The 26,059-nt window shown below is 43.0% G+C and overlaps 1 protein-coding gene across 4 annotated transcripts in view; it reads left to right on the forward strand.

Annotated features, from left to right (window-relative positions):
* The first annotated feature begins 4,588 nt into the window (after positions 1–4,588).
* ccdc136b (coiled-coil domain containing 136b) overlaps positions 4,589–26,059 on the forward strand; it is a 41,300-nt gene continuing 19,829 nt past the window's right edge. For 3 of the 4 annotated variants that reach the window (XM_056245694.1, XM_056245696.1, XM_056245697.1), the window contains exons 1-3: positions 4,589–4,697; positions 8,488–8,666; positions 23,975–24,199. In XM_056245694.1, the coding sequence (XP_056101669.1) occupies positions 24,007–24,199 (193 nt within the window). In that variant the 5' untranslated portion in view covers positions 4,589–4,697; positions 8,488–8,666; positions 23,975–24,006. The remainder of the gene's footprint in view (positions 4,698–8,487; positions 8,667–23,974; positions 24,200–26,059) is intronic. The other variant, XM_056245695.1, reaches the window with a different exon arrangement.

Consider the following 26,059-nt stretch of genomic DNA (forward strand, 5'->3'; position numbering starts at 1 on the left):
AGATTTGCATGCCCTGTCGGTTGCTCCTTCATGTTTGGAATTTGCACCTGGTATGGTGAAGGCATTTCTCTACCCTAGACCGGGTTATATTCCTAAGGTCCCAGTTAATGTTGTGGGCCCAATAGTGCTGCAGGCCTTTTATCCTCCACCTTTTAATACCCCAGATCAGGAACAACTGAACCTGTTATGTCCAGTTCGGGCATTAGATGCCTACGTTCACAGAGCTGCCCTGTGGCGTAAGTCTGAACAATTATTTGTCTGCTTTGGGTCACTCAGGAGAGGGTGCCCTGCATCTAAACAGGTGATGAGCAAATGGATAGTCGAGGCTATATCATTGGCTTATGAAGCGGCCGGTCAGCCTTCACCTATGGCTGTACGGGCCCATTCTACAAGGAGTATGGCGGCCTCTACGGCCTTAATTTCGGGTGTTTCCCTTCCTGATATTTGTAATGCGGCAGGATGGTCCTCTCGGCATACATTTGTCAGGTTTTATGACCTTGACCTCTCCACTCCAGGGGCGAGGTTGCTTGCTTCTTAGTGTGCGCAGGACTTCACACAGAACGGGCATTTGTCACTATGGCATAGTGGGTATGGGGTTCCCACCGCGTCTCAAACGCAGCTCGAGTTCCCTTGAAAGGGAACGTTTGAGGTTACATATGTAACCCTGGTTCCTTGATAGGGAACGAGACGCTGCGTTCGTCTGCCATACTTCCTGCATGCCCTGATCGACTTGCTTCAGACTTTTCAGAAGCTGTCGCGGTCTGTTTTCTGGGGTGCTTTATAGTTTCCTGGTCTATGACGTCACCTATGACGTATCGGGCTTCCATTGGACTGATTTTACACGTGCTTCATGACGCAATCACGCAGAGCGTTCCCACCGCGTCTCAAACGCAGTGTCTCATTCCCTATCAGGGAACCAGGGTTACATACGTAACCTGAGACGTTTTCAATAAAAAACATTTGCACAAAGCCAGCCGATCCACTTTTCCATGTTGATAAGAGCATTAAAATGAGAAAAAATAATGGGACAAAAAGAAATCAAGAGACATTTAGAATAGATAAAAATGTGTGATTAATTGCGATTAATTGCAAGTTAACTATGACATTAATGTGATTAGTGTAATCGCGATTAAATATTTTAATTGTTTGACAGCACTAATGCAAACATATTATGATATTTTTATACTTTAGTAGAGTTACATACAGCACCTTTAATTATGTGCATGCTTAATGCTTAATGTAAAGTGCATTTTTGGGAAACGCGCGTGGAATCGCGGCGAGCGTTCGTAACCTTGCATGTAGGGAGCGCTCTTAAGAGCTAAGATACATCGTTATCGGGAAACCCGGCCCTGAGCTGTAAAGTAAAAGGAATCCGACGTTTTTAATTCATGTTACAAAAAAATTGTATTATGGAAAAATATGGATACCATTGAAAGGTCTTCAATGAGAACGATGGATAATCAAGGACCCCTAAAAGTGGACAGAGTTTAAGCAATCATCACCTGTAGCTTTCGCACTAAGCATTAACCAGCAGCACGTCACATGTACCTCTCTCAGGGATGGTTTAATAACAGCAAAGCTGCCTAGATCCATAACTGATCCACTGACTGTCACAAAACCATCTCATTGCCAAAGACTCAATTTATGAGGACTGCTAATATATTTATCTATTCATTCCAAGTACCATTATGCCACTCAGGAATCTTCAGTACTGATAAACTTATGAGTGTCATAGTGCTATTATATAAAATGTAGGGCAAACTATGTTGGTCAGAGCTTTTTGCATTTCATTATTTGTTGGCATGACAACTAACAGAGAGATGGCACATGGGTTATAGAGAAGAGGTGGTCTTTATGAATGTGGTTGTTTGCTTGTAGAGATTTCTTTTCTTGTAAATTGGTGACATCATTTACTGGAAATCCTTCTACGACCTTCTCATATGGCATATAAAGGGTTTTATTTTAAAATGATAGAAAAGCTGAGCAGTGTGCTTGGTAATGATACAGTGAGTAAATAGTTTTTCTTTGTTTTTAACTGTCATATTCATCACCCGTGGTATGTGCTCTTTCCTGTCTGTGTTATAATCTCAAACTGTCCTATTTCTATTGTACACTTTTCATTTAGTTGCTTAGCAACAATGCACTGCCAGTGGAAAGTCTGATGATAGGAATTACTGCTTCACTTTAAAAAGGAAATAAAATATATATGAATAAATATATAATATTATAAGGTTAACTTCCCAAGTCAAATAGCTTATGTCTGTTTATGACACTGAAAAATATTTAGATAAAAAAAAAATCTTTAGTGGTATAGCACTTATCAAATGTACACATCCATTGCAATCCACACTGACTACACTAAGCACTTAAATTGGAGAAAGTGCCCTCAGAATCTTTGCTACAGCATATTGTGCATATTTAGATAAAAAAATAGACATATGTCTCTGCTGAAGTACACATACAGTTTCTGAAGCTTATAGTGTGTTGTATATTTTAAAAACACTCCAGCTTTCACTGCTAAAATTCACTCTAACAGTCGAGCGAAAGTAAATGCAGTATGCATTTCTCAAAACACAGTTTCTTCAACAAACCCAGTGCAGGTTTCATATTATATTCACTTATAAGCCTTATATTATATTCACTTATTATCTCCACCAATAAGCTGGTGTGTGGTGGGCGTTCTGGCGCACTATGGCTGCCGTCGCATCATCCAAGTGGATGCTGCACATTGGTGGTGGTTGAGGAGATTCCCCCCTTCCATGTGAAGCGCTTTGAGTGCCTAGAAAAGCGCTATATAAATGTAATGAATTATTATTATTATTATAGACACTAAATATTTGCGTCACTGTTGGACATAAGTGAGTCAATGTTATTCTAGTAGCGCCATATCTAATGCATATTGTTGGTCACCCGGCAAGTTTTAAGTAAAATGTACACAACTGTTAATTACTCGTTGTCTACCGCCTGATTTTATTAAAAATCCAGTGTAAGATAAATACTTCATATGAATGCAGCTAAGAGTGGCCATTCCAAACCATCCGTTTTGAATAATATTATGGTTTATTCACGTAAGCAGCACTACCGCTTTATGTGAGTAACATTAAAAAACTTAGCTCACAATTGTGAGCTATTAACCGCTACAAGCGTATCAAGTCATTGCAGTTGAACCCGAGAACCGCATCTGCATGATTTGTGAAAATATTAATCAGACCGTTTTTTGTAAACTTGGTCAGCTCACTGAAAAGGTTCTTGAATTCATCTGACTGCTCTGATCGCAGGTTAACAGTTCAATGGGATTTGGATCTTTTGGATTTGTGACGTGAAGTGACATAATGTTTCTTTAAATGATTACTTTTTTATTTTGGTAAAATAAAAAATTGTACTTTTTTTTTTTTAAGCAGTTCACCCCATGATATTTTTCTAGTATCTTCCAAATGCACTCCCACACTGGAACAGAAGATCAGTGTCCTGAAGCATTTTATATTCCCACAAGACATGAGAATGTATGTGTGTGTGTGTGTGTGTGTTTGTGTAATGTGTTTATGTGTGTCCCCAGTCCAGTTCTACCCACCCACACACATCACATAAAGCAGTGGATGGTTTGTTTACAAGCATGACACACATCACTAGCATGATGATCCCTATACAGAGGCTTTAGGGCCAGATTTACAGCTTGCACCAGCGCAAACCCTCTTTTGGCGTTAAAAAACTACTTTTACACGCAGACAGGCAGTGAAAAATTTGCGCTGAAAAGGAGTGGGCACAGATGCAGAATTTATTGGAGGAGAGTGTTTGCGCTAATTTGCGCTGCTCTAAGTAGATTGTGTTGGTCATTATGGAAATTATCCGGATGCTTCTGTGTTCATTAATGTGCGTGTCGTCAGTAGATCAAGTGCAGAACTTTCCACACCCATCAGCGCTTTTTTGGAATTTGCCCTGTTTAGTAAATCTGGCCCTTAGTCTGTAAAAATTTAAATGTCTAAAATATGGAACATTATTTAAATATATTACATGGCTCTCTGGGTTATTTTATTCTTATTGGTTAACTGTGGCATTCTGTGGAAAAATATTTGTTAAGAAACACTAAAATATATACCCCCGGCTTCAGAGATGAGGCTTAAATCTAGTCTCAGACTAAAATGCATGTTTGAGCTGTTTTAAGTTAAAGCAATTTGCACAGAGATATCTTAAAATATGTCAGTGCCATTGTTTTGTCTCAAGATGCACATCAGTAATGTTTTTTTCCTTCTAAGGAACGTTTATAAAAGCTACTTAAATGTCCTAATTGAACTAAGGCCTAATCTGAGCCCTGTCTGTGAAACCAGGCCATAATTGACTCTTCACCTAGGCAACAGATTTCTTTCTCTACAGGTTTCATATTTCTTGTAACACTCTGTTATCTTTTTCTTCTCACATAGTAAATAATTTCATTTATATCAATATTTAATTTATTTGATGAGTAGCTGTGTAATAATTGGCTCCGCTTGGCGTTGGCGTCCTGATTGCCTTGTCGGTTTATTTGGTGGTTATGACTGGCGGAGTGTACGTTATCCCTTACATAATTTGTTGGTGAGAGAGAAAGAGAGAGAGCGGGAGGGAGCAAGGGAGCGAGGGCAAGAGTGTGTCAATGTTTCTCTCTTCACTCCGTGTGCTCTTTTTCTGCGGTTATCATGGACATGGAATCATCATATCAGCAGGTAAAGAATCTGCTCCTCTGTGTAGATTGTGTAGAAGGTTATACTGCAGCTTTTGCTCAATGTTTTGGTGTGTGGATGATTGAATTGCACTGTCTTTTTTTAGTCTGAATTCTGTTTTTGTTGTTCTGTCAGTAGTTTGTTCTGTTTTTTTTTTTTTTTACCCAATGTCAAATATTTTTCATTAACAGTTATATAAAACTAATAAAGGAACCCACTTGCTTTTTTATGACAGTATTACGAGTATTAGTAGAATGTAAGTAAACAATTTTGCTGAAGTAAATGTATCTTTTTTTCAAAGATGTTTCATTAGTTGTATTGGAAGATAAGGTGAAAATACAGATAACGTTTTATATATCACAAACAAATATGTATATTTGTTTCTAGTAAAAATTCTAATTTCTGTAAATCATTGAGATTTTGCCAGCTGAATGAATTTGCTGGATCTAGAGCTTAGATGAACAGGAAGTGACAAGAAGTGATGTGTCATTTTGATGGTGTGATGAAAGTACAAAAAATGAAAATGTACTTATACTGAATTCTAGCTAAGTTTGGACACCAATATTCATAACAGAACTGATCCATTAAGCGAAGAAGCGCAACCAAAAGAACACTTTATTATAAGTGGACAGGTAAAGGTAAATCCTGTCAATTCACCACTTTTAAAGCTCTCATATAATATGCAGTATTAAGAGTACTGCATGACGAAAGGTGAAAATTAAAAGTGTGTTGAATTTAATCTTTACTATTAAACTGATAACGAATTTGGTGTTTATCATTCATGTGATGATTTGTAATCGAACTGAATCTCTGGTGAAAATGCAGAGGGTATCACAAACAAACCCTTTATTTTCATTAGAGGTCTATGAAACAGATATGCATATATTCTCTTTTCCATTGATTAATGTGTTTTCTTTGATCCTCCTCCATATTCACTGCATCATTTCACCCTTTCATTCCATTTTTTTCAAAGAGTTCTCTCTTTCGCCCACACAGCACATTGTTGTACCAGCCAATTCGCAGCACCCACACACACTCTCGCCCACCAACACCCATCCACCACACTAATGCAGTGATGCCCTGAGCCCACACACATTAACACCAAACCACAATAATGCAAAAGAGCAAAGATGCCTTCAGCATTGATGAGGTCTTCCAGAACTTGTGTACAGAGAGAGAGAGAGAGAGAGAGAGAGAGAGAGAGAGAGAGAGAGAGAGAGAGAGAGAGAGAGAGAGAGAGAGAGAGAGAGAGAGAGAGAGAGAGAGAGAGAGAGAGAGAGAGAGAGAGAGCATTACTATGCAGATGACAACAGCGCCCTATATTATTTCAAACTGTTTGGTCAAAAGTTCGAGCCTTGGTAACATTTTTTTAATGTTCAGGTAACCTTGCTGAAGAATCCAGAATAAATCAGCATGAATTCCATATTTTTCCAGGCTGGTTAGAGCTTGCATTAATTGTTTCCATCTAAAAGTTGCAAATTTTATTTATGTGCAGTCAAGACAGTTCTATGCTCATGCTTGTTCTATGCTTGTATAAAAAATTTATCAGACTCAAACGAGTACATACATTTTTTATGCGCATTTTTAGAATTTATGACCATCTTGGGATTTCCATCTAGCAGTTTTTATGTGATATTCCAAAATGTGCATAACAATAGGTGGATGGAAACATAGTGTCATTCTGTTCTTAAACGAAACTAAGCTGCTGTGTCTGGGTCACCAGCACTTCCAATCCCCATGCTGGGAACCAGAAACCAGCAACCCATGTTGGTCCCAGCATGCAAAACTATGCTGGTGTTTAGCAATTCTGAATTTTTCATCTAGGACTCCTGAGTCCTAGATGAAAAATTCATAATTGCTAAACACCAGCATAAACACCCAAAAGGCCTTGATCCAGGTCTGCCACTGCAAAAAGGCCACTGCCCCCCGATTCATCCACCACAACTCCAAGACCGAAAACCAGGACCGACATTGCTTCAAGGCCCAGACCCAGACCTGCTCAAATGCCCATGTCCCAATGCCCACTGTGGGTCCCTGCACCACCAACTCTTAAAGGCACGAGTTGTGGTGGACTTAGTCCTGAATCGGGGGGCAGTTGCCTTTTTGCAGTGGCAGACCTGGATCAAGGCCTTTTGGGGCAATACGAAAACAGACCATAGAGTAATTGCAAGGCTGTGAAAGAATAGGACCAAGAGTTAACTTTGTTCATGATTGTGTGTGTGTGTGTGTGTATGTGTGTGTGTGTGTATGTGTGTGTGTGTGTGTGTGTGTGTGTGTATGTGTGTAAATCGTTTGTATTGGAGCCTTTGGACTTAGAGTCTTCTTCAATTCACACCGTCACATGTCTGATCTAGGTTCTGCAGGTTGAACAACGCAACTTAAAAAGCAGACAAAGTATTCAATTGCACAAACAATTAAATTAAACGAATCAGAGAATTAAAACTGATCAAACACCTAGGTAAGAAAAAAAGATAGATAGAACTCTCTGTGTGTGTGCTTATCTTACCTTGCTAGGACCAGTAGGTATTTAAGCAGTCATAACACAGCCCTGGATTTACACCAGTTAAGCTATTTATTCAGGGGAAGAAGAGAGTTTCTGCTATCATATAAACCTCATGAAGAAGTGGGTGCATCTAAACCCACAGTTGCAGCGGAGACCCTGATAGAGCCATTACTAGGAAATCTGCTTTCACTGACCCAGAAAAAGCAGCTGAAAGAACTCCTGGGCATTTTTTGGATGTATTTACACCTCCCCTCTGAAGAATTAATGTCATACAGCATAATAACGTGATGATGGAGCAGCTCTACATTATACCAGAGACTAAGATGCAGGCCAAGTAAGGTTAAAAATCAGGCATGTTCAAAAGATTTTGGAACTGATTTTGACTTTAATTTTAAACCTGACCCTACAAAATGCTGCTTCAATGCAGGCCGGGTTCTTATGAAAGGTGCTAGAGGGTGATGAGCACATTCAAACAAAAGCAAGAGCACCATCCGATGTAATATTAGCATATTGTCCACACAGATTTAGCAATGCACCAGTGCGTATTTGTGTTTGTACTCTGGAGAGTGTCAAATGTTCTATATCTATGTGTTTTTGCAGCATTGAGCAATGTAGGCAATCATAGACACGTCTGTTGATCTCCTGAACACACTGGCTAATCAGAAGTTAGGAAGAACTCCGAATCCGAATCTGGAGCCAATTCAATTATGTTGTAAAAATCATTAGTTATTAATGTAGTTCATTCATCTATACAGCAGCTCTGGAGAAAACAGCAATTTCATCGTCCAGCTCAGTTCAGTTCTCATACAATGGTGCCAATGCAGTCAGAACAATAATATTGTTAAATATTAAAATGAATTGATGTGAGGGACAGCTTTTTAGTCATTCCAAAGGGAACAAAGTTTGTGTGCGTTCTATATCTAATCCATTTAGATTTTTAATTAAAGTTTTGTCTTTATTGTGACTGAGAGGACCAACAGGCACTTACTGGGCTTCCTTCAGTGATTCCTTATGTCATGACTTCTTTAATGGAACCAAATGAACCAGAACATTTGGAGGAACTTAGAACCAGAATCCAGAACTGTTAACTGTTGATTCGATTAAAAGAAAAAGCGCCCTATAGTTGCTTCAGTAAAAGAAAAAGACAGTGCTCAGTTTTCCTGGGGGCCATTGGCAGTACTAGGGCAGTTTTAGGGGGATGTTGCAGCCTTACCAAGCATAAGTGGCAACTTCTTGGACAAGGTTGGCCAGATACTACTGTTTGTTTCATTCTTAACTTCTTCTCAATAGCTTGCCCTCTAAAGGACCTGACAAAGAAGTGACAGGACGAGAGAGTGGTGTTGACAGGTTCTGAAAGAGGCAAAAATAGAGGCGGTTCTTCATGCCTCAAAATTTCAACAGACCCATCATCTTTCGGACGGACACATCAGAAATTGGACTTGGGATTGTTCTTTCACAGACAATACAAGGTAAGGAGCATCCTGTGATTATTATAAGCCATAAGTTGTCCCCTGCAGCAATGCAGTTACAATAGAAAGATGTATTGACATTTAAATGGACTGTCATGGAGCCAAGCTATTACTTGTTAGTTAAGTGAGCAGTGAAAACAAATGGCAATGCTTATTGCCTATTTTGCCCAGAGTAGTGTGCATCCTCACCTCCAGCTATTCTGGAAGGAGGGCAGCCAAAGAGAAAGGAGTTACATCATCTTACAACATCTACCTTTATTTAAGCTGGAGAGAGAGCGCGGCATGTGAGACAGTGGGTCACATAATCTCGTTGTGACTCAAATCACCGTTGAATCTGTAATCTGTGAAATCTGTCTAATCTGTGGCTCTGCGCAGCTGAAATCGCTCATCTTGTCTGTCATGAGCAACTTCCTGTTCAACGGCGACAAAGTTAAACAAAGCGTGGAGGAGGCGGTCTCACTGATAACATCTGTCTCAAATCCCTCTACATCTAGCTCCTCCGAACTAGACGTGGCCAATACATGCTCAAGAAGAGAGCCGCAGAGCAGAGCTTCCTGACCCGGGATGAGAGCAATGGAATTTCTTTTGATTTCATGAACATTTTTATTAAACATGGACATTTTTTAAACAAGCTTGTTTCTGCCATTGTAGGCTCATTTTGTAAATGTTAGCAATTAATTTAGACAAGCGCAAACTGCATGTTGGTAATATGCCAGTACAGATGTACCTGCTCGTTCAGAGTCGCATAGAAGTTGTGCAAGTGTTGCAAAAGTTACCCACACTGCAATGACATAATTTTCATGCTCATGTGGACACGAATATAAACCAGGCTTCAGACAGCGCGGGAATACTGAATTGAGTTCTGTTTCATGTCTTCTTGCACTTGAATAGACAAATTTACACAAAAATTGTGTCAAGAAGCTGCGTGAATGGAGGACTCAAAAGCAGAGGGTTCGTTTAACAGTTTATTAGACACTTTTGGGAATAAACAACATCCAAAGTGTAGACAAAAGGGATGTGTGAGAGCTCCAGAGCCGTCCACACAGCATAGATCCAACTGCACACAAAAATCTACTGACAACAAGGGGCAGACACAGCAGAAAATATAAGGGAAAGGTAACAAGCGACAGGTGAGGTCAATCAACTCGTGATCTGCACACATCCGCACTGCAAAATCAGCGCTGATTGCCCAGGACACGAGCTGCAGAAAATGACAGGACAACACAGACAACAGGGAAGCCGAAAAAGCAACCGGGCAGACGTCTGGGACTGAATGACGGGCTTGATCTTAGAGACATGAAAAACGGGTGGATATTCTTAAAATGGGGGCTGAATTTGAATCGAGCTGATACTGGACTGAGCACCTTGGTGATGGAAAATGGTCTAATAAATTTGGGACCCAGTTTATATGCAGGAAGTTTAAGAGGAATGTCCTGGGAAAATAACCAGACCTTCTTAAAGCACACATAAAGTGGGGGCTTAAAACGGTGACAGTCTGCTGACGCCTTGTTTCTGTCACAGTCCGAGTGAGGGCTTCTCTTGCGATCCTCCACGTATGGAGGCATCTCTGAAAAAACGAGTGTGCTGACGGAACAACGCGTTGGATTCTTGGGAGGGGAATAATGGTGGCTGGTAGCCTAAACAGCACTGGAAGGGAGACAAACCAGTAGATAAGACCAGGAGGGAGTTATGCACATACTCAACCATGGTTAATCTGGAACTCCAAGATGATGGTTCTGCAGAAGCCACAGCGCAATACCCTCTCCAGATATTGGTTAGCTTGGCCTGTCCGTCTGCGTGTGATACCTGGAGGAAAGACTCACAGTCGCTCCCAGTTGTCGACAAAAATCTACCCAAAACTTAGATACAAATTGAGGGCCCCTGTCAGAGACTACGTTCACAGGGAGGCCATGATTATGCGAAATGTGATCCAAGACAAGAGTCGTTGTCTCCCTCGCTGAAGGCAATTTGGGGAGGGGAATAAAATGGGCCACCTTCCAGAACCTGCTCACCACAGTGAGGACTACCATGCTAGACAGGGGTAGGCCTGTGATGAAATCCACAGCTATTTGTGACCAGGGCCTCGAAGGGACTGGCAGTGGCTGGAGTAGCCCTGCCTGGGGTCGATTGGCGCCCTTGCTCACAGCACAAACCGGACAGGCCGATACGAAGTGATGAGAGTCCCGAGCCATGGACGGCCACCAAAACCGAGTCGTTACTGGGTGGCGAGCTAGTACGGATGAGTGGCCCCACTGTAGGACGCTAGTTTGGACCGATTCGGGCACAAACAACAGGCTCTCAGGGCACCCCATGAGATCCGTGACATTGCACAGAGCCCAGTGTGTTGGGCTTGCCATTCTTGGACGTGGGAGGAGATGTTGAAATTGAACCGACCGAAAAACAGTGCCCAGTAAGCCTGTTGAGAATTTAGCCGTTAAGCGGTGCGGATGTACTTTTTATGCGGATGTAATTTTTATGACCGGTCCAAACTATAAAAGGGACCTCTGCACCCTCTAACCAGTGGCGCCATTCCTCCAGCACCAACTTAACAGCCAGTTACTCCCTATTCCCGATGTAATAATTCTGTTCCTAGGGGGCTAAATGATGAGAAAAAAGGTGCGGGGATTCTTTAAGTTTGTAAACTAAGCCTGGGCCTGCGACGACCAAAAGAGAATTCGAGTGGAGGTTAGATCAGTTAGAGGCAGGGCGACCTGGCTCAAATTCCGAATGAACCGCTTGTAAAAATGGGCAAACCTCAGAAATCGCTGAACAGCTCTACAACTATCTGGGGTGGGCCAATCAGCAACCGCTTTTACATTGGCGAGATCCATTCGGATGCCCTTGGGTGAAAGAATAAATCCCAAACTCACTGAAACTCGCACTTCTCTACCTTGGCGAATAAACGATTCTCAAGCAGCCGCTGGAGCACTCATCTGATGTGCTTGACATGGTCGCGCTCGTTCTGGGAGAAGATCAGGATGTCGTTGAGGTAAACAAATACAAACCGGTCGACCATGTCTCTGAGCACGTAATTGGCGAGTGCCTGGAAGACCGCCAGGGAGTTTGAAAAGCCCAAAAGGCATGACCAAATGTTCAAAGTGCCCCGTGGGGGTGTTAAAGGCGATCTCCCATTCGTCCCATTCAAGCCCCGAAAATACAGAGACGCAGCGATCCATCTTTCTTCTCAACGAAGAAGAACCCCACCCCAACCGGAGAGGAAGAGGGCCGGAGGATGCCAGCTACCTGAGAATCATGAATACACTTCTCCATGGCCTCCCTCTCAGGCCCAGAATGAAAGTAAAGGCACCTCCTAGACGGAGAAGTGCCAGGCTACAGCTCTATCGCACATGTCGTACGGGCGGTCCAGAGGAAGAGATGAAGCTCGGGACTTAGTGAAAACCGCTCTCAAGTCATGGTAAGCCTGCGGTACACTCACCAGCCTCACCGGCTCCTCTAGCAACACCTTCAAAACAGGACATTACAGGAGAAAACGCAGGACCCAAACATTGAGATAAATAAATAGGGCTCCATGCCAGCACAGAATTGAGAGCCCAGTCAATGTGAGGGTTATGCTTGACCAGCCAGGTGTGTCCCAAAACCACTGAAGTGGAGGGAGAGTGAATGAGGAGAAAACGAATCTTCTTTGCATAGTTGCCCGAAAATGTGAATGGCTAATCCTAGTGAAGTGGGTGCCGCAGAGAGTCCTGGCTGAAATTGACTCGGCCAGTGGAACAGGCAGAACACATAAGCAGCCAGCTCGGTGTTCATAAAATCCCCCTCCGTCACAGAATAGATGAAAGCTTACACCTGATGAGCAGCCCCATTAAATTGCAATAAGGTCTGGAGGACGGAACGACCACCAGAGGGCAGCAGAGTATTAGTGAAGCTCACGCCTCTTCAATGGACACGAGGCCGCCACATGCCTCGCTTCCCCACAGGCACAGATTGTTGGTCAGACGCTGCTCAGTAACAGTCAGCCGGGCTCTCCTGATCTGCATGGGCTCCTCCTCAGACAAGACAAGATGCTGAGAAGTTGCTCCACCCCCCACTCCAGAGGCCAAGCTGAAGAAGAGCTTGTGAGAGGATACGCCCCTCTGATGCTGGGAAAGGAGAGCTATTCGGTTGTCAACTTGGATGGCAAGGTTGACTAATCCGTCAAGGCTGGGAGATAATTTGAGAGAATAAATCTCGTCCTTGATGTACTCTGCCAGCCCGTGAAGGAAATTATCCCACTGCGCCTTGGCATTCAATCCGCATGACGCAGCGAGCGTGCAAAATTCGATAGAGTAGTCAGAAACAGACAGACCTCCCTGTTGCAGCAATGATAAAGCCTGCGCTACCTCTGTCCCTAGAGTGGAGCGGTCGAAAATTTGCGGAGCTCCTCCGAAAAATTCTTGCTACGAGCTTCAACATTCATGTCCATTGTCCCACATCGCCATTCCCCATTCTGTCGCTAGCCTGATCAGAAGCGTGATGGTGAAGGCCACTTTAGATTGCTCTGTGGGAAAACAGGAGGGCTGGAGTGAAAAAGTAACTCCCATCTCAGGGAACTTGCACTACAGCTTCTTCCAATAAGGAGTCTTAGAGTAAGTGTTTGAGTCTTCTTCTTCAGCCTCTCTTTTGACTTTATCTTTAAGCCAGCAAAGATTTGTAGTATTTTTTTGCTATAGTAATGTGTCTTCTAGCTGTAATTTGATTGTGTTGTACACTTGAATGCCAGCATAACATGATGGTTTAAATTGTCTCTGCTTATGATGTTTGTAAATTGTAAATTGACAGTATAGATGTTTTACTGCTTTCTGCAAACACTAATGGTACAAGCATGTTTTTTATTACCAAAAAGAGGGTTTTTTTGTGACATAAAAGGGAACAAAAGATGTGAATCACTTCTTCCTTTTTGATTTTGTCAATCTAAATTAGTTGTGTCTGCTTTTATCTTGTTCTCGTTCTCAGCTTTGGTGCTCAAAGGGTTTTTGATGTGCTGCAGTGGGTTACTGTGAACATGAGGAGCTGCTTCAAAGAATCATGGAGGGGGTGGCATAGATTATTCATAGACGCCTACACTGGTACACAAATACAAGACATGAACAAACATTAGACGCACACATTTTTATTTTATTTTTAGAATAAAAAAGCATTTTCTTTATTTTTTGAAGCAATTTTCCAACTGAGGAGGCATTGTCGAATTTAGCTCCCTTTGGTAGTCAGTTTTGTCCCCAAACCATAACATGTACACATACACACGTCTGTTTGCCAAAGTAATACCAAGGTCAGGAGATGCATGAAAAGGTAGATCTGTTCTGATGCTGTTACATATAAATATGTTTCAGAAATTCAAGGCAATTTCACCAAGGCAGAGAAAACAGCATTTTTATCATTGCACTTCAAGCAGAAAAATATGTCATTGAATATTGCTGTAATATTTGAAACCTGATTTTATGTATACATTTAAAATACTGTGAAGAGTTTCCTGAAGTCAAAACTAGAAAATCATTAGCTAGAACAAAAAAAAGAAAAAAGGCTTATACTGTATCATACTCTTCAACTAACACTATGCTTCCTTTGATGTATCACTTCATTTCCCAGTCACAACTTGACTTTATCAAACTTTAATGAAACATCCCATCCCAGATTAATCCCTTCATGGATGAGAATATTCCCACACTGACGTCAGAACAATATGACTGAATGTGTTCTTTATTACACCATTACAGCTCAGCATGCTAAATTACATGAGCAGAAAGTACTGCTTAATAATTGAAAGTTTTAATGTTTTCAATGACTTTCTTTAATTTGTTCCTTTAATTAATTCATACTTAACAGAATAAAAGTTTATACAAATTCAAAAACGCACTCCCTTTTCATTTTAGAGTTGGAATCTGAATGGCATTGGCCATACCTCACAGGATGTTGGATTCGAAAGCTTCTTTTTAGTGTGTATTTTTTTCTAATAATACTTTTTTTTCTGAGATTTCTTTTGAGACGTAAAATTCCAATAACAAAAGTAAAATATAGCTGCAAAAACTGGATGCTTTCAGGTGAGATCCCAATTCATCAGCTCATTCTGACGTAATATACATTATTAACCAAGACGTTCTCCTCCGTTCCCTTTCAGTCGAGAACGTCATACGTAGTCAGCTGAATGGGGATCACGCCAGGGAGCCAATCGTCTTCGAGTACTATTGAACGAGCCAATGGGAATTGGCGTGCGTGATGACACCACACACTCCGCCCCCGCGGCACGGGTATAAATACGGAAGTGGATGCACGCACTAGTTGCCTTTCGCTTCGGAGCCGATCGTTTGATGTCTCTGAAGAGTGCTGTTGTTTACAATGAGCGAGTGTGTCGGTGTTCTTCTGGAAGACTCTCCCAGTGCTGATGGTTTCTACAGCGCGAGTGCAGTGGTGTTCGCGAGCTTTGAGCTCTCAACTGCTGTTTTAACAGTAACTAAATGTTTGTGTGTGTTGACGGCTGGTTAGAGGGTGGAAAAGTGAGTGCTTCACTGTTTCAGTTCACTGTTCAGTGTTGCCGCGGTCATTCCCCTGTGTGCTCCGGCTCTGGTGATGGGTCCTATTTCCTGAAAGAGCAACAACGGGTGCATTTGCGTCTTTTTCAAGATGTCATTCCACCTGTGCATTTCTGGATGCCGTCGTTCCCATTTCCTCTCTGACGGTCACAATTGTTGCATCACGTGTTTGGGCTTACAGCACGCTGAAGCAGCTTTTGTGGACGGTTCATGTTCCCATTGCGGGAATATGACTGTCGCTGTGTTGAGATCGAGACTCGCCTTCATCCGCGAAGCGCAAGTCCCCATTACCATGCCCCACCCCCGGGTGCCGTGTGGGATGGGTGATCGGAGGATAGTGATGGATGTCTCGGCCGGTAACCATTCCCTGTGGGCTCCTCACTCCTCCATCACACCGCAGCCGATGGAATTCCTGTTAAACGTGCTGGTCCCTCTGTAATGGACTGATCAGCTTTTTCAGTTGGGGTTCCCCCAGAGGATAAGATGTCGATAGCAGCATCGGAGGGTGAGCTGGCCTCTGGAGATGACGACTCGGCTGTGTTATCTCCCTCTGGGAGTGTAACGTTGCCCGAGCCAGATCCAGAAATGTCAGCTATGCTGAAACGGGCCGCCCAGGTTGCCGAGCTCCAGTGGAACCCTCCACCGTGTCCCGTTCAGTCTCGGTTGGAGGATTGGTATCTCGGGCGGGCCGCATTGGTTCTCAGCTCGCCGCCCCAGTGCTTTTCTTTCCCGAAGTGCATGGAGACCTTACCAGGTTGTGGACGGCACCTTTCTCTGCCAGAAACTGCCTGAATAGCTTTTCCCCCTCACTACCCTTGATGGAGGAGCGTTGAAGGGTTGCGAGGCTATCCCTCCAGTGGAGCGGACTGTCACGACACAGGTGCACCTGTGTCCGGCGGCCGCTGCCTTTTGGGGTGATCCTCGTCTCCCCCTAAGGCCTGTGAGTTCTCGTCCGTTCCGACGGGCAGAGCTTGCAAAGCCTGTGGGCAAGCCGCCTCCTCTTGCGTGCCATGGCGCTGCTACAGGTCTATCGGCCAGGGTAGCCCAGACCGTGCGCTCATAGGTGAGCACCGTAGTGTTTCCGACCTCGCCCTCCGGGGCACGAGTGTCGTGGCGTGCGCGATCGGTCTCGCGATGTCCACCTTTGTGGTCCAGGAGCGCCATCGTTGGCTCAACCTGGTTGATATGGCGGATGCGGACAAGGTTCGGTTCCTGGACTCCCCAATTTCCCAGGTTGGGCTGGTCGGCGACACGGCAGAGAACTGCGTCCAACAGTTCTCTGCCGCCCAAGCGCAGACGAAGGCCATCCGTCACATCCTGCCCCGGTGGCCCGCTGCTGCTCCACTCCGCCCCCAGTGGAAGTTCCTCCGCATGCTCGTCGCTGTGGGCGTTCCCCTGCCGCCGCTCCTGCTGGGCCTCCGCAGCAGCCTCCACCCAGGCCTCAGCATGGAGCCGGCCGTAGTAGACCGTAGACGCCCAGCCCACTCCAGGTGCTGCCAAGCCAGGTGGCAAGCGACAGCAAAAGCATTCCGGAGCGGGCCACTCAGGGATGAAGGAGAATGCTCTTGGAGTTGGTCACTGATCCACTCCCTCCCCCCGGGTGAGGGCCGGGTGGAGTCTTTGTTTGTGTGTGTGTTTGTTACACCGCTGGCTCCCAAAATAAGCGGAGCAAGCGGTACCCACACTTCAAAGAAAGAGCAAATTCCTCTGTTCCTGGGTCCCACGAGGGCAAGTCTGGCGGTGTGCGACCCTGTAAAGCCTTGCACCCCTCAGCCCCCTCTTGTTCGCCAGCACGGCAGCTGGGTGCGGTTCGAGGACCCGGTCATCCGCCTTCTCACACATCCCTGGCCGTCTCGTAGAGACAGGTAAGTGTCATGCACCACACTCAGACCCTGCTTCAGGCCGCCTCCGGGCCTTCCAAGCCGGGTCCCTGTCCTCCACCTCGCTGCCCCACCTCGGGTATGTCTGTGGTTCTCTGGACCCTGGCACGGTGTGTTAAGCCAAAAGATGCTTCCTACTGTTCCACCTGGCCCCGAAACTACCAGCAAACTCGGCTTGCAATTCATTTCGCTTGGCTTTTGCCCTGGCTCAGTGATATTCATCAGGTGTTGAGCTGAGATGCTCCTAAGATTAGTGATATTTATCACACCTACGTGTTGAGCGTTGCTCCTGTTCTGCGTGCGCACATCGCAGTCTTACTGGCGAAGGACGCGATATAGCCTCCTCCTCCAGCCGATATGACGACCGGTTTTGCCCTGGCTCAGTGATATTCATCAGGTGTTGAGCTGAGATGCTCCTAAGATTAGTGATATTTATCACACCTACGTGTTGAGCGTTGCTCCTGTTCTGCGTGCGCACATCGCAGTCTTACTGGCGAAGGACGCGATATAGCCTCCTCCTCCAGCCGATATGACGACCGGTTTCTTTAAACACGTACTTCATTGTACCCTAGATATGTGGTGGGTTATGGCCTTCTTGGACCTGTGTCAATTGCAACAGGGCCTTTTTCGAAAGCCTCCGTTCAATTACTAACACAGATGCATTTTCAAATGCTCCGTCCCCAAGGTTGGCCTGCAGCGTTCGACCTGAAGGACAGTACTTCAGATCTCTATCCTTCCGCTCCACAGACCATTCTATGTTCTTGCGTTTGAAGGTGCGAAGAATCAGTACAAGTCCTACCCTTCGAGTGCTCCATAGCCAGTTGGGTTTTCAGGTCAACTGGGAGACCTCGCCCACGGGCTGAGTATCTCTTTTTCAGTTCAGGAGAAGGACTTGGTCCAACACGTCTCTTTAAGAAGAGTGTGTTCGGCTGGTGCTTGAAGTGAGAAAGGGTCCCACTGAAAGAACTTTCAGAGGCTCCTGGGGCATATGGCAGACGCACCCGCTACGGCTTCCTCCATGTGAAGACCGCTTCAGCACTAGCTTTATGATCGAGTCACAAAGTGACCGTGGCAGAGCTGCACGCCCTGTGTGACAACAGATCACCCCGGCCTGCCGCCAAACCCTCAACCTGTGATCAGACCTTTCGTTTCTCCGGGTTAAACCGCTCCTAGAACGAGGTCCACTAACACCGAATGAGGGGCCATGTATAAAGGGCATGCTTTAACGGAGGCCTGGTCGACCTCTGACTGCATTGGTATTCGTTACCTCGAGTTGTTGCAGTTCACCTCGCTTTGAGCCACCGCTGCTCAGCGAGCTGGTACTGGTCTGAAAACACAACATTGCGACCGTTGCGCTAAGCTTCCCTCGCATGTCACAACTCACCCGTCACCTCCTCCTTGGAGTCAGAAGCTTCTGAGGTCGCTTTATTCCACTATTTCTTCCGGCCCACTTAATCGTGCCGCCGATGAGCCTCACGACAGCTATGGCCAGGGAGAGTGGAGACTCCATCCCCTGGTGGTCCAGCTGGGCAGGGACTACTTCGGGGTCGCACAGTTACATCTGTTTGCCTCTCCGGACTCGTCCCTGTGCCAGTTGTGTCTGAGCGGACAACCCTTGGACAGACACTGGCTCTCAGCTGACCCCGGGGCTCCGCAGAAATGTGTTCCAGTGAGCCTTCTAAGAAAGCGGCTATGCGATTCATGTCGCTTGGCGCCTGCTCAAGTTCAGTGATTTTTATCACACTCAGGTGTTGAGCAGAAATGCTCCTGAAGCTCAGTGAAATTCATCACACTCAGGTGTTGAGCAGAAATGCTCCTGAAGCTCAGTGAATTTTTATCACACTTAGGTGTTGAGCAGAGATGCTCCTGAAGCTCAGTGATCTTCACATCTAGTGTTGAGCAGTGCTCCTGTCTTGTGCGTGCATGTCGCCTGCACCTACTGTGCTACTTCAGGAATGGAGCAGGTCTTGATAGTTGCTTCTTTTTTGGCCCAACCAGACCTAGTTCCCTCGACAGCCTTCCTGACTTCCCCTGAATTCATTTCAGGGACGGGGCATGATGGCACCTTCATTCAAAAAAACTGGACCCGGAGGTTTAGGTGGCTACCACAGGAATATATGGTAGTTACCATCACTTCAGCAAGCACCCCCTAAAAAGAGGAAGTTGTGCTTCGCTATGAGAAGTGGAAACTATTCGTTGAGTGAGTCTTCTCTCTGTGAGGAGATCCTGAGAGCGTTCGGTCATTTCAGTGCTCTCTTTCCTGCAAGATGGGTTGGAGTAGGCTGTTTTCCTCCACCCTCAAAATGATGTTGCCTCTGTTTTCTTGACACACATCATGATGCAGAGGTATGAGTAGCACGTCCTGATCGTCAGGTTCCTGAGGGAACAAGGGAATCTTGCGCCCCTCTTTATCCTCTTGGGCCTTATCTCTGGTGCTACTACACTGCAGAGACCGCCCCTGAGCCACTGCAGGCAGTGAGTTAAAAATTCTGTTTTTAAAGAAACAGTTCTCCTGCTCGCGTGGTCTCTACTAGAGGGTAGGGACTTGCTCGCTTTCGGTCAACGGGTTGTGCCTGGAATTTGGGCTGGCTAGCTCTCACGAGCTGAGACCCCGGCCTGGATATGTGCCCAAGGTTCCTACCTCTCCCTAAAGGTGTGACCAGGTGGTGAGCCTGCAAGCGCTGCCCCGGAGGAGGCAGACCCAGACCTGGCTTTCTCTGTCCGTCCGCTTTATTGCGGTTATACGTGCACAGAACGCAAGCCTTAGGACCTCAGACCAGCTCTTATCTGTTAAGGAAATCAGCAGAGAGGGAAGGCTGTTTCCAAGCGAGGTTGGCCCACTGAATGGTGGCTGCCTTCATCTTGGTGAAAGTCCATAAAAGTGCATCCATCCATCATAAAAGTGCTTCACACAGCCTGGGGGGTTAATAAAGGCCTTCTGAAGTGAAGTGATGCGTTTGTGTAAGAATAAAATCCATATTTAAAACTTTATAAAGTAAAATAACTAGCTTCCAGCCAAACGAACATACGGATTCAACTTAAGTAAAAAACGCAACTTATGCAAGTAATGCGGCGTACTGCTGATATTTACGCTACGCCATGTTGCGCTTTAGGCGTAAGTAGACCACACAGTTCGTTTGGCAGGAAGCTAGAATTTTACTTTGTAACGTTAAATATGAATAATTTTCTTATACAAACTCATCGCTTCGCTTCAGGAGGTCTTTATTAAAACTCTTTTCTTAGCAACAGGAGTTTGATCTTTAAAACACTGTTCAAGATTTATCTAACCCTGTTTAAAAATAATGCTATACTATATATTACATTTGTTTTTGATTTCAGTAATATGTCTTGACCTCAAACAGATAGCATTAATCTGTTTATTTTTAAGTGACACATACTACATTGATTGAAAAAGAAATTCAAATGTGTTTTTTTTCTAATGTTAGTATTATTTTATATAGAATTACATGGTGTATAATTCAGAGGAGAATATTGTTTAGTGTAATGAATTAATCTCAAAATACAAAATTTGAAAGAAAACAAATATATTGATCTGAAATAATTAATTTTAAATTCATTCAGGTTCAATTACCAAACATACAATCGTGATTTAATTTAAAGGGATAGTTCAGCTAAAAATTAAAATTAGCAAGCCCCAAAGGGGCAGAAGCCCTATCGTTTTGCTAAGGACTATTATTAGGGCCCAAGCCCTGAAAGGTCAAAGTCCCTACTGTTTTTCTAACGATTATTATTAGGGCCCAAGCCCTGAAAAGGCAAAGATTTACTCACCCTGAAGCCATCCAAGGTGTATATGACATTCTTCTTTCAGAGGAATACTATCGTAGTTATATAAAAAAATGTCCTGGCTCTTCCAAGTTTTATAATAGGAGTCAATGGGTACATTTTTTTGGAAGTCCATCAAAGAGCATCCATCCGTGATAAAAGTGCTCGAAATGGCTCTAGGGGGTTAATAAAGGCCTTTTGAAGTCAAGCGATGCGTTCGTGTAAGGAAAATATCCATATTTAAAACTTTATCAACTAAAATAACTAGCTTCCGGCAGACGGCTGTGTGCAAGTCGACTTACGCCAAAAGAGTAACCAGTGATGCATATATGACGTAGGATGTAGGAGTAGCGTAAGTTTAGACACCTCTCGCAGTTTAACCCCTTAAGTGTCACGGGCCCACCGGTGGGCCCAAATCCTTTACATTTTTAAAACAGTAATATCCTATACTAAACCTAAACTAATCTTGACAAACTATATATCATTGGAAAGCTTAAAATCTCTAGTTTCCATATTTGGTGATTGATTTTCAAAATAAATTAGAGAGGAGCCGTAATTTATCAATTTGCAACAATAATATTTTCATACTCTTAGACCTTTATTTTGAAATAGTGATGAACATGAAAAATCATGAAAGAAGGGTAGAAACCTCAGTTTGTTTTCATGCCAAGAGTTCAAAAGATAGCATCCATTCAATTATTTAAAAAAAAAAAAGGTCTGATTTTTTTTTTTTTTATATATAAAGAAAAAAATTATATGATGTGGCAGGAAGCTAAAACGCACATGCGTGTTCTTTTTATGTTTCTTAGAGGTTGAAATCATATCAAAATCTGCCAAACTTCTCATATTACTTCTGAATAGGATGTCTACTTCATAAATTGTATGAAAATTGTGGAAATAATGGTTCATATCACTCAAAACACATATGGAAATGGAGGCGCCCTTATATGGGCAGTAATGGAGTCTGGTTGTCATCTAGTGAAAAAGTTTGGTACTGCGCCCAAACAAAATCTTACTGAAAGCTCATTTTTTGAGATATCAACCTAAAATTTGAAACACAACTTGTTCAGATTTTTGGCTTTGATTTTTTTGCAGTTTTAGAGTCGCCCAGGTTTTGAAAATAAATATTTTATATAAAATATGAATAATTAAATTTTTTACATTGTACATTTTCATAAACTCAAACTTCTATAACTTTTTTTCTGTTTCACTTTCTTAATTTATTTCACTTCTACAAAAATCTGCCAAATGTCTTCTTTAAAACAAGACCAATCTTACGTCTATATTCCAAAGCATTCTTGAATTACAACCATTTAAGTTCGAAATGTGCATTTTCATGTATATTCAAAAAAAGGGGGGTGACACTTAAAGGGTTAAACAAACAGGGCTGGGCAACCGCGTTCGTCATTACGTTGTGCGTCAAGGTCAAGTGTTACTCTTTTGGTGTAAGTTGACTTGTGTACGACCATTTGCTGGAAGCTAGTTATTTTAGTCGATAAAGTTTTAAATATGGATATTTCTCTTACACAAGCTTGACTTCAGAAGACCTTTATTAACCCCCGCAGAGCCGTTTCGAGCACTTTTATCACGGATGGATGCGCTTTGATGGACTTCCATAAAAATATACCCATTGCCTTCCATTATAAAAGTTGGAAGAGCCAGGACATTTTTTAATGTAACTCCGATTGTATTCGTCTGAAAGAAGAATGTCATATACACCTAGGATGGCTTCAGGGTGAGTAAATCATGGGCTAATTTTAATTTTTTTTGGTGAACTATCCCTTTAAATCAAACAATGATTTTACAAGATATAAGACACTTCCTCTTTCCCTTTTTTGTCCTTACTTTAATCCCTTATGTAAGATAAACCCTTCACAGGTCTACATTTGGCATGTTTTAACATTATTCTGATGTCTACGAAGTTTGAAGCAAATCGGGTAAAGAATAAGGCCTGGCTGCGGATTCTGACCAGTGTGCAAATTTTCAAGAGTTGCATGTTAAGGACCCCGAATAAATAATAAAATAAGAAGTATCCTAAGGAAAACAATAGGGCCTTTGCCCTTTCAGGGCTTGGGCCCTAATAATAATCCTTAGAAAAACAGTAGGGACTTTGCCCTTTCAGGGCTTGGGCCCTAATAATAGTCCTTAGCAAAACAATAGAGCTTCTGCTCCTTTGGGGCTTGGGCGCTAATAATCGTAATCGCTAAACGGCTTAATAGATCAAAATTCTTTTGATAACTTTTTTGTCAGCTTGGTCTATATAGAGTATCTAAGGTTTAATGTGTACAAACAAAGCTTGGTCAAGTTCTTTTTTAACAAATTAGAATGATGGATAATGATGGATAATGATAATCATAAAAAATATTTACTATTGTTCGGGTTAAAGCCAGGAATCAGAAGAAACAAGAAATTTGATTCTGCCACATAAAGTTTTAGCTAAAACGTAAAGTTGCTTATTATAGCGCCACCTTGTCTGTCCAGGCAGCTCACCAAAAGCCCCTGTGAGTTCTGGAGCTGGAGAAGACTCATAGTCGTCACACTCCTCACTCATTTAAAGGGGATGCACATTGTAGAAGCACCAATTCAAAGACAGATGACAATGCATGGGTGTTTTGCATGCCCCTCTTTGCCACAAGAGGGAGCTATTAATCAGATTATTTATGCTAAAACCAATTTCATATTTAAATGTAAGTTATCTAAAAAAAAGTTTTTATTGACAAATGAGTTAACACCAGTGCTGATGATTCATGCACAAAATCTGTAATATTTAGGTTGTTTTGAGGCAATGTGTTGTTTGATTATATCATTTGTGTAAGTGACTACTGGCTATAAAGTGATTTTAAGATTAAAATCTGATTAAATGAGCTGTGTAGAATTTTTCTTATGCACGTCTGTGAACGAACATTCATTTAATTGTTTATTGTGATTATTTATTTATTTACCATTGTTAATGTGTAATAGCCATGATGCAGAGCAGAAACTAAATCAAAACCCAAATAATTCCTTGAATGAATTCCCTTTTTGGAAGTTTGTTGAACACACAGAGACACATCGAGAGAAAAGTGTTGATTATTCATTTGTTCAGTTGTAAACGTTGTTTCCTTTGTCTACTGTTCAGGTGACAGAGTGATCTGACTTCAGCAGTGTGTCATGAGCACAGAAAAAGAGCGCAGCGTCCTGAGTGATGCAGAGGAGGAGAAGGAGGTGAAGGATGAGAAGACTGGTGTGTCTGAGGAACAGGAGCTGGAGGAGCTGAGGGCTCAGGTACTGCAGCTCCTGCTTGAGCTGGAAGAAGCTCGAGACGCGTCTCAGAAACACGAGGAGGGCTTTCTAGAGCTGCAAGGTGAGACTCCCTGAAAAACACAGTAATGACCTTAAAGTTGCATTTATTATTTACTTTGAGGGCCACTTTTTTTGTGCATAATTTTATGTGAATCATTATGGACATGACTACACCCCCCCCCCCCTCTTTATCTTTCTCTGATCATTTGAAATAAACACAATATTGTTTATAAAGTCATGCCATAAAGTAGCAAAAATAGAGAATGAGTCATTTTTGTGCCTTGGTTTCAATACTTTAAAAAAAAATTTTTTTTTACAGTTTTGAATGAAATGTTTTTAGAATACAATGAATGGTTAAATGTCAAACTTGTAACTTTAAACAATTAAATATTTTATAACAGACTGCATATTTGGTATATAATGGATTATACGACCTAAAATATCTCCATAAAACATATTATACAACATATACAAACCATAAACTCAGAATGTTGATCCTCTAATAATTGTAATGAAATTGGCATTGGGCAAAAGACTAATACTTACAGTTACCTTAATGCACAATGTCCTTAAATTATGTTTCTTAAAGTTATTTGTCAGAGATATAGATAAATGTGGTCTGTCTGTGTATTTTGCTCCATGAGTTGTTTGACTCAATGACAGGCCCAGTAAAATAGTTTCTATATATAGCCCTTTATAGCTCTTTAATGAGTCACCTGCTGTATAGCAGACAGACTCCTGGGACTCTGGTAATGATCTCCCTGTGCGGGGGTCTGTGACTGTGGGCTGTTTGTGTGTAACACGACAGGCATGTGAAATGACAGCTGCATGCTGAGGGAAGATTCCAGACGGGTTGTCCTGACCAGCTCTATAGGGCAGCAGATGCTTTTATTCCGGGATCATCTCCAGTCACCATGCTCTGCTGTTCCTGCTCATTCATGATCGCAGACATTGCATAGATCAGTCTCAACCTCTAAAGTTGTCCTAGAGAGGTTTCAAGTATTTTGAGTTGCACATTTCGTGACTGCATTCTTATACTCAAAACAGAACATATAGTATAAAGACCCACAAATTAGACACTCTGGCCTAATGCTTGAAGTATGGGGAAAGAGGGCAGGGGGATGGGATACTCTCCATGTTTATGTACTGTATGTATATACATTTACATGTATATACAAGTCCCATTTACATTAAGAGGGACAAAGTCTCCCTTGCTGAGTTTTGGGTTGCTATAAAGTCTTTAATTTTACTGTGAGAATTTACTCTCTCTTAAATATTTTCCTTGCACATAAATGTCCATCCATTCCAAACCGCTTGTCCTCTGTAGGGTCGTGGGGATGCTGGAGCCCAAGTTTTTTTTTAGCTGCAGACGAAATATAAATGTAATGGAGATTTTTTATTTCACTACTATTTCTCCTGCTCCGGCTCTTGTTCCTCCATCTCCCGCAACTGTTTATCGCTGTATTGCGGTTCGTACAGGTAGCCGCGAGCATCAGATTTTCGCAACAGATCTTCGAAATCCCCTTCTGCCATTTCAACTTCAAAACTACCTTCCGCCATCGTGATTAGCCTACTATACAAATTTTCTACACAAGAGGCAAGAGCCTGTAGCTTCTACAGAAAGATGGCTGACACTCTCTTTACATTCTGTGAGTGAGATCCCGCCCCATATGGGCGTGGTGAAAACATGCGGAACACTGGCTGCAGTCTTTAGCCTCTGGCACAAAAATCCTCCGATGACGATTAACTGCGCCATCGGAGGATTTATTCCAGACGAAAAATGAATTTTTCTCTCATATGAGGGGGATATGAGGGGGGGGGGGGGGGGAAGCACGGTAATTCGAAAATACTCCTGGTTTTCTACTGATACAAAGCTTAATGCTAAATCCTGAAGTATCCCTTTAAATGACTTTAGGGGGAT

Source organism: Rhinichthys klamathensis, unplaced genomic scaffold (assembly GCF_029890125.1).
Source record: "Rhinichthys klamathensis goyatoka isolate OS25496 unplaced genomic scaffold, OSU_Roscu_1.1 h1tg000033l_1, whole genome shotgun sequence".
NCBI classification, from domain to species: Eukaryota; Metazoa; Chordata; class Actinopteri; order Cypriniformes; family Leuciscidae; genus Rhinichthys; species Rhinichthys klamathensis.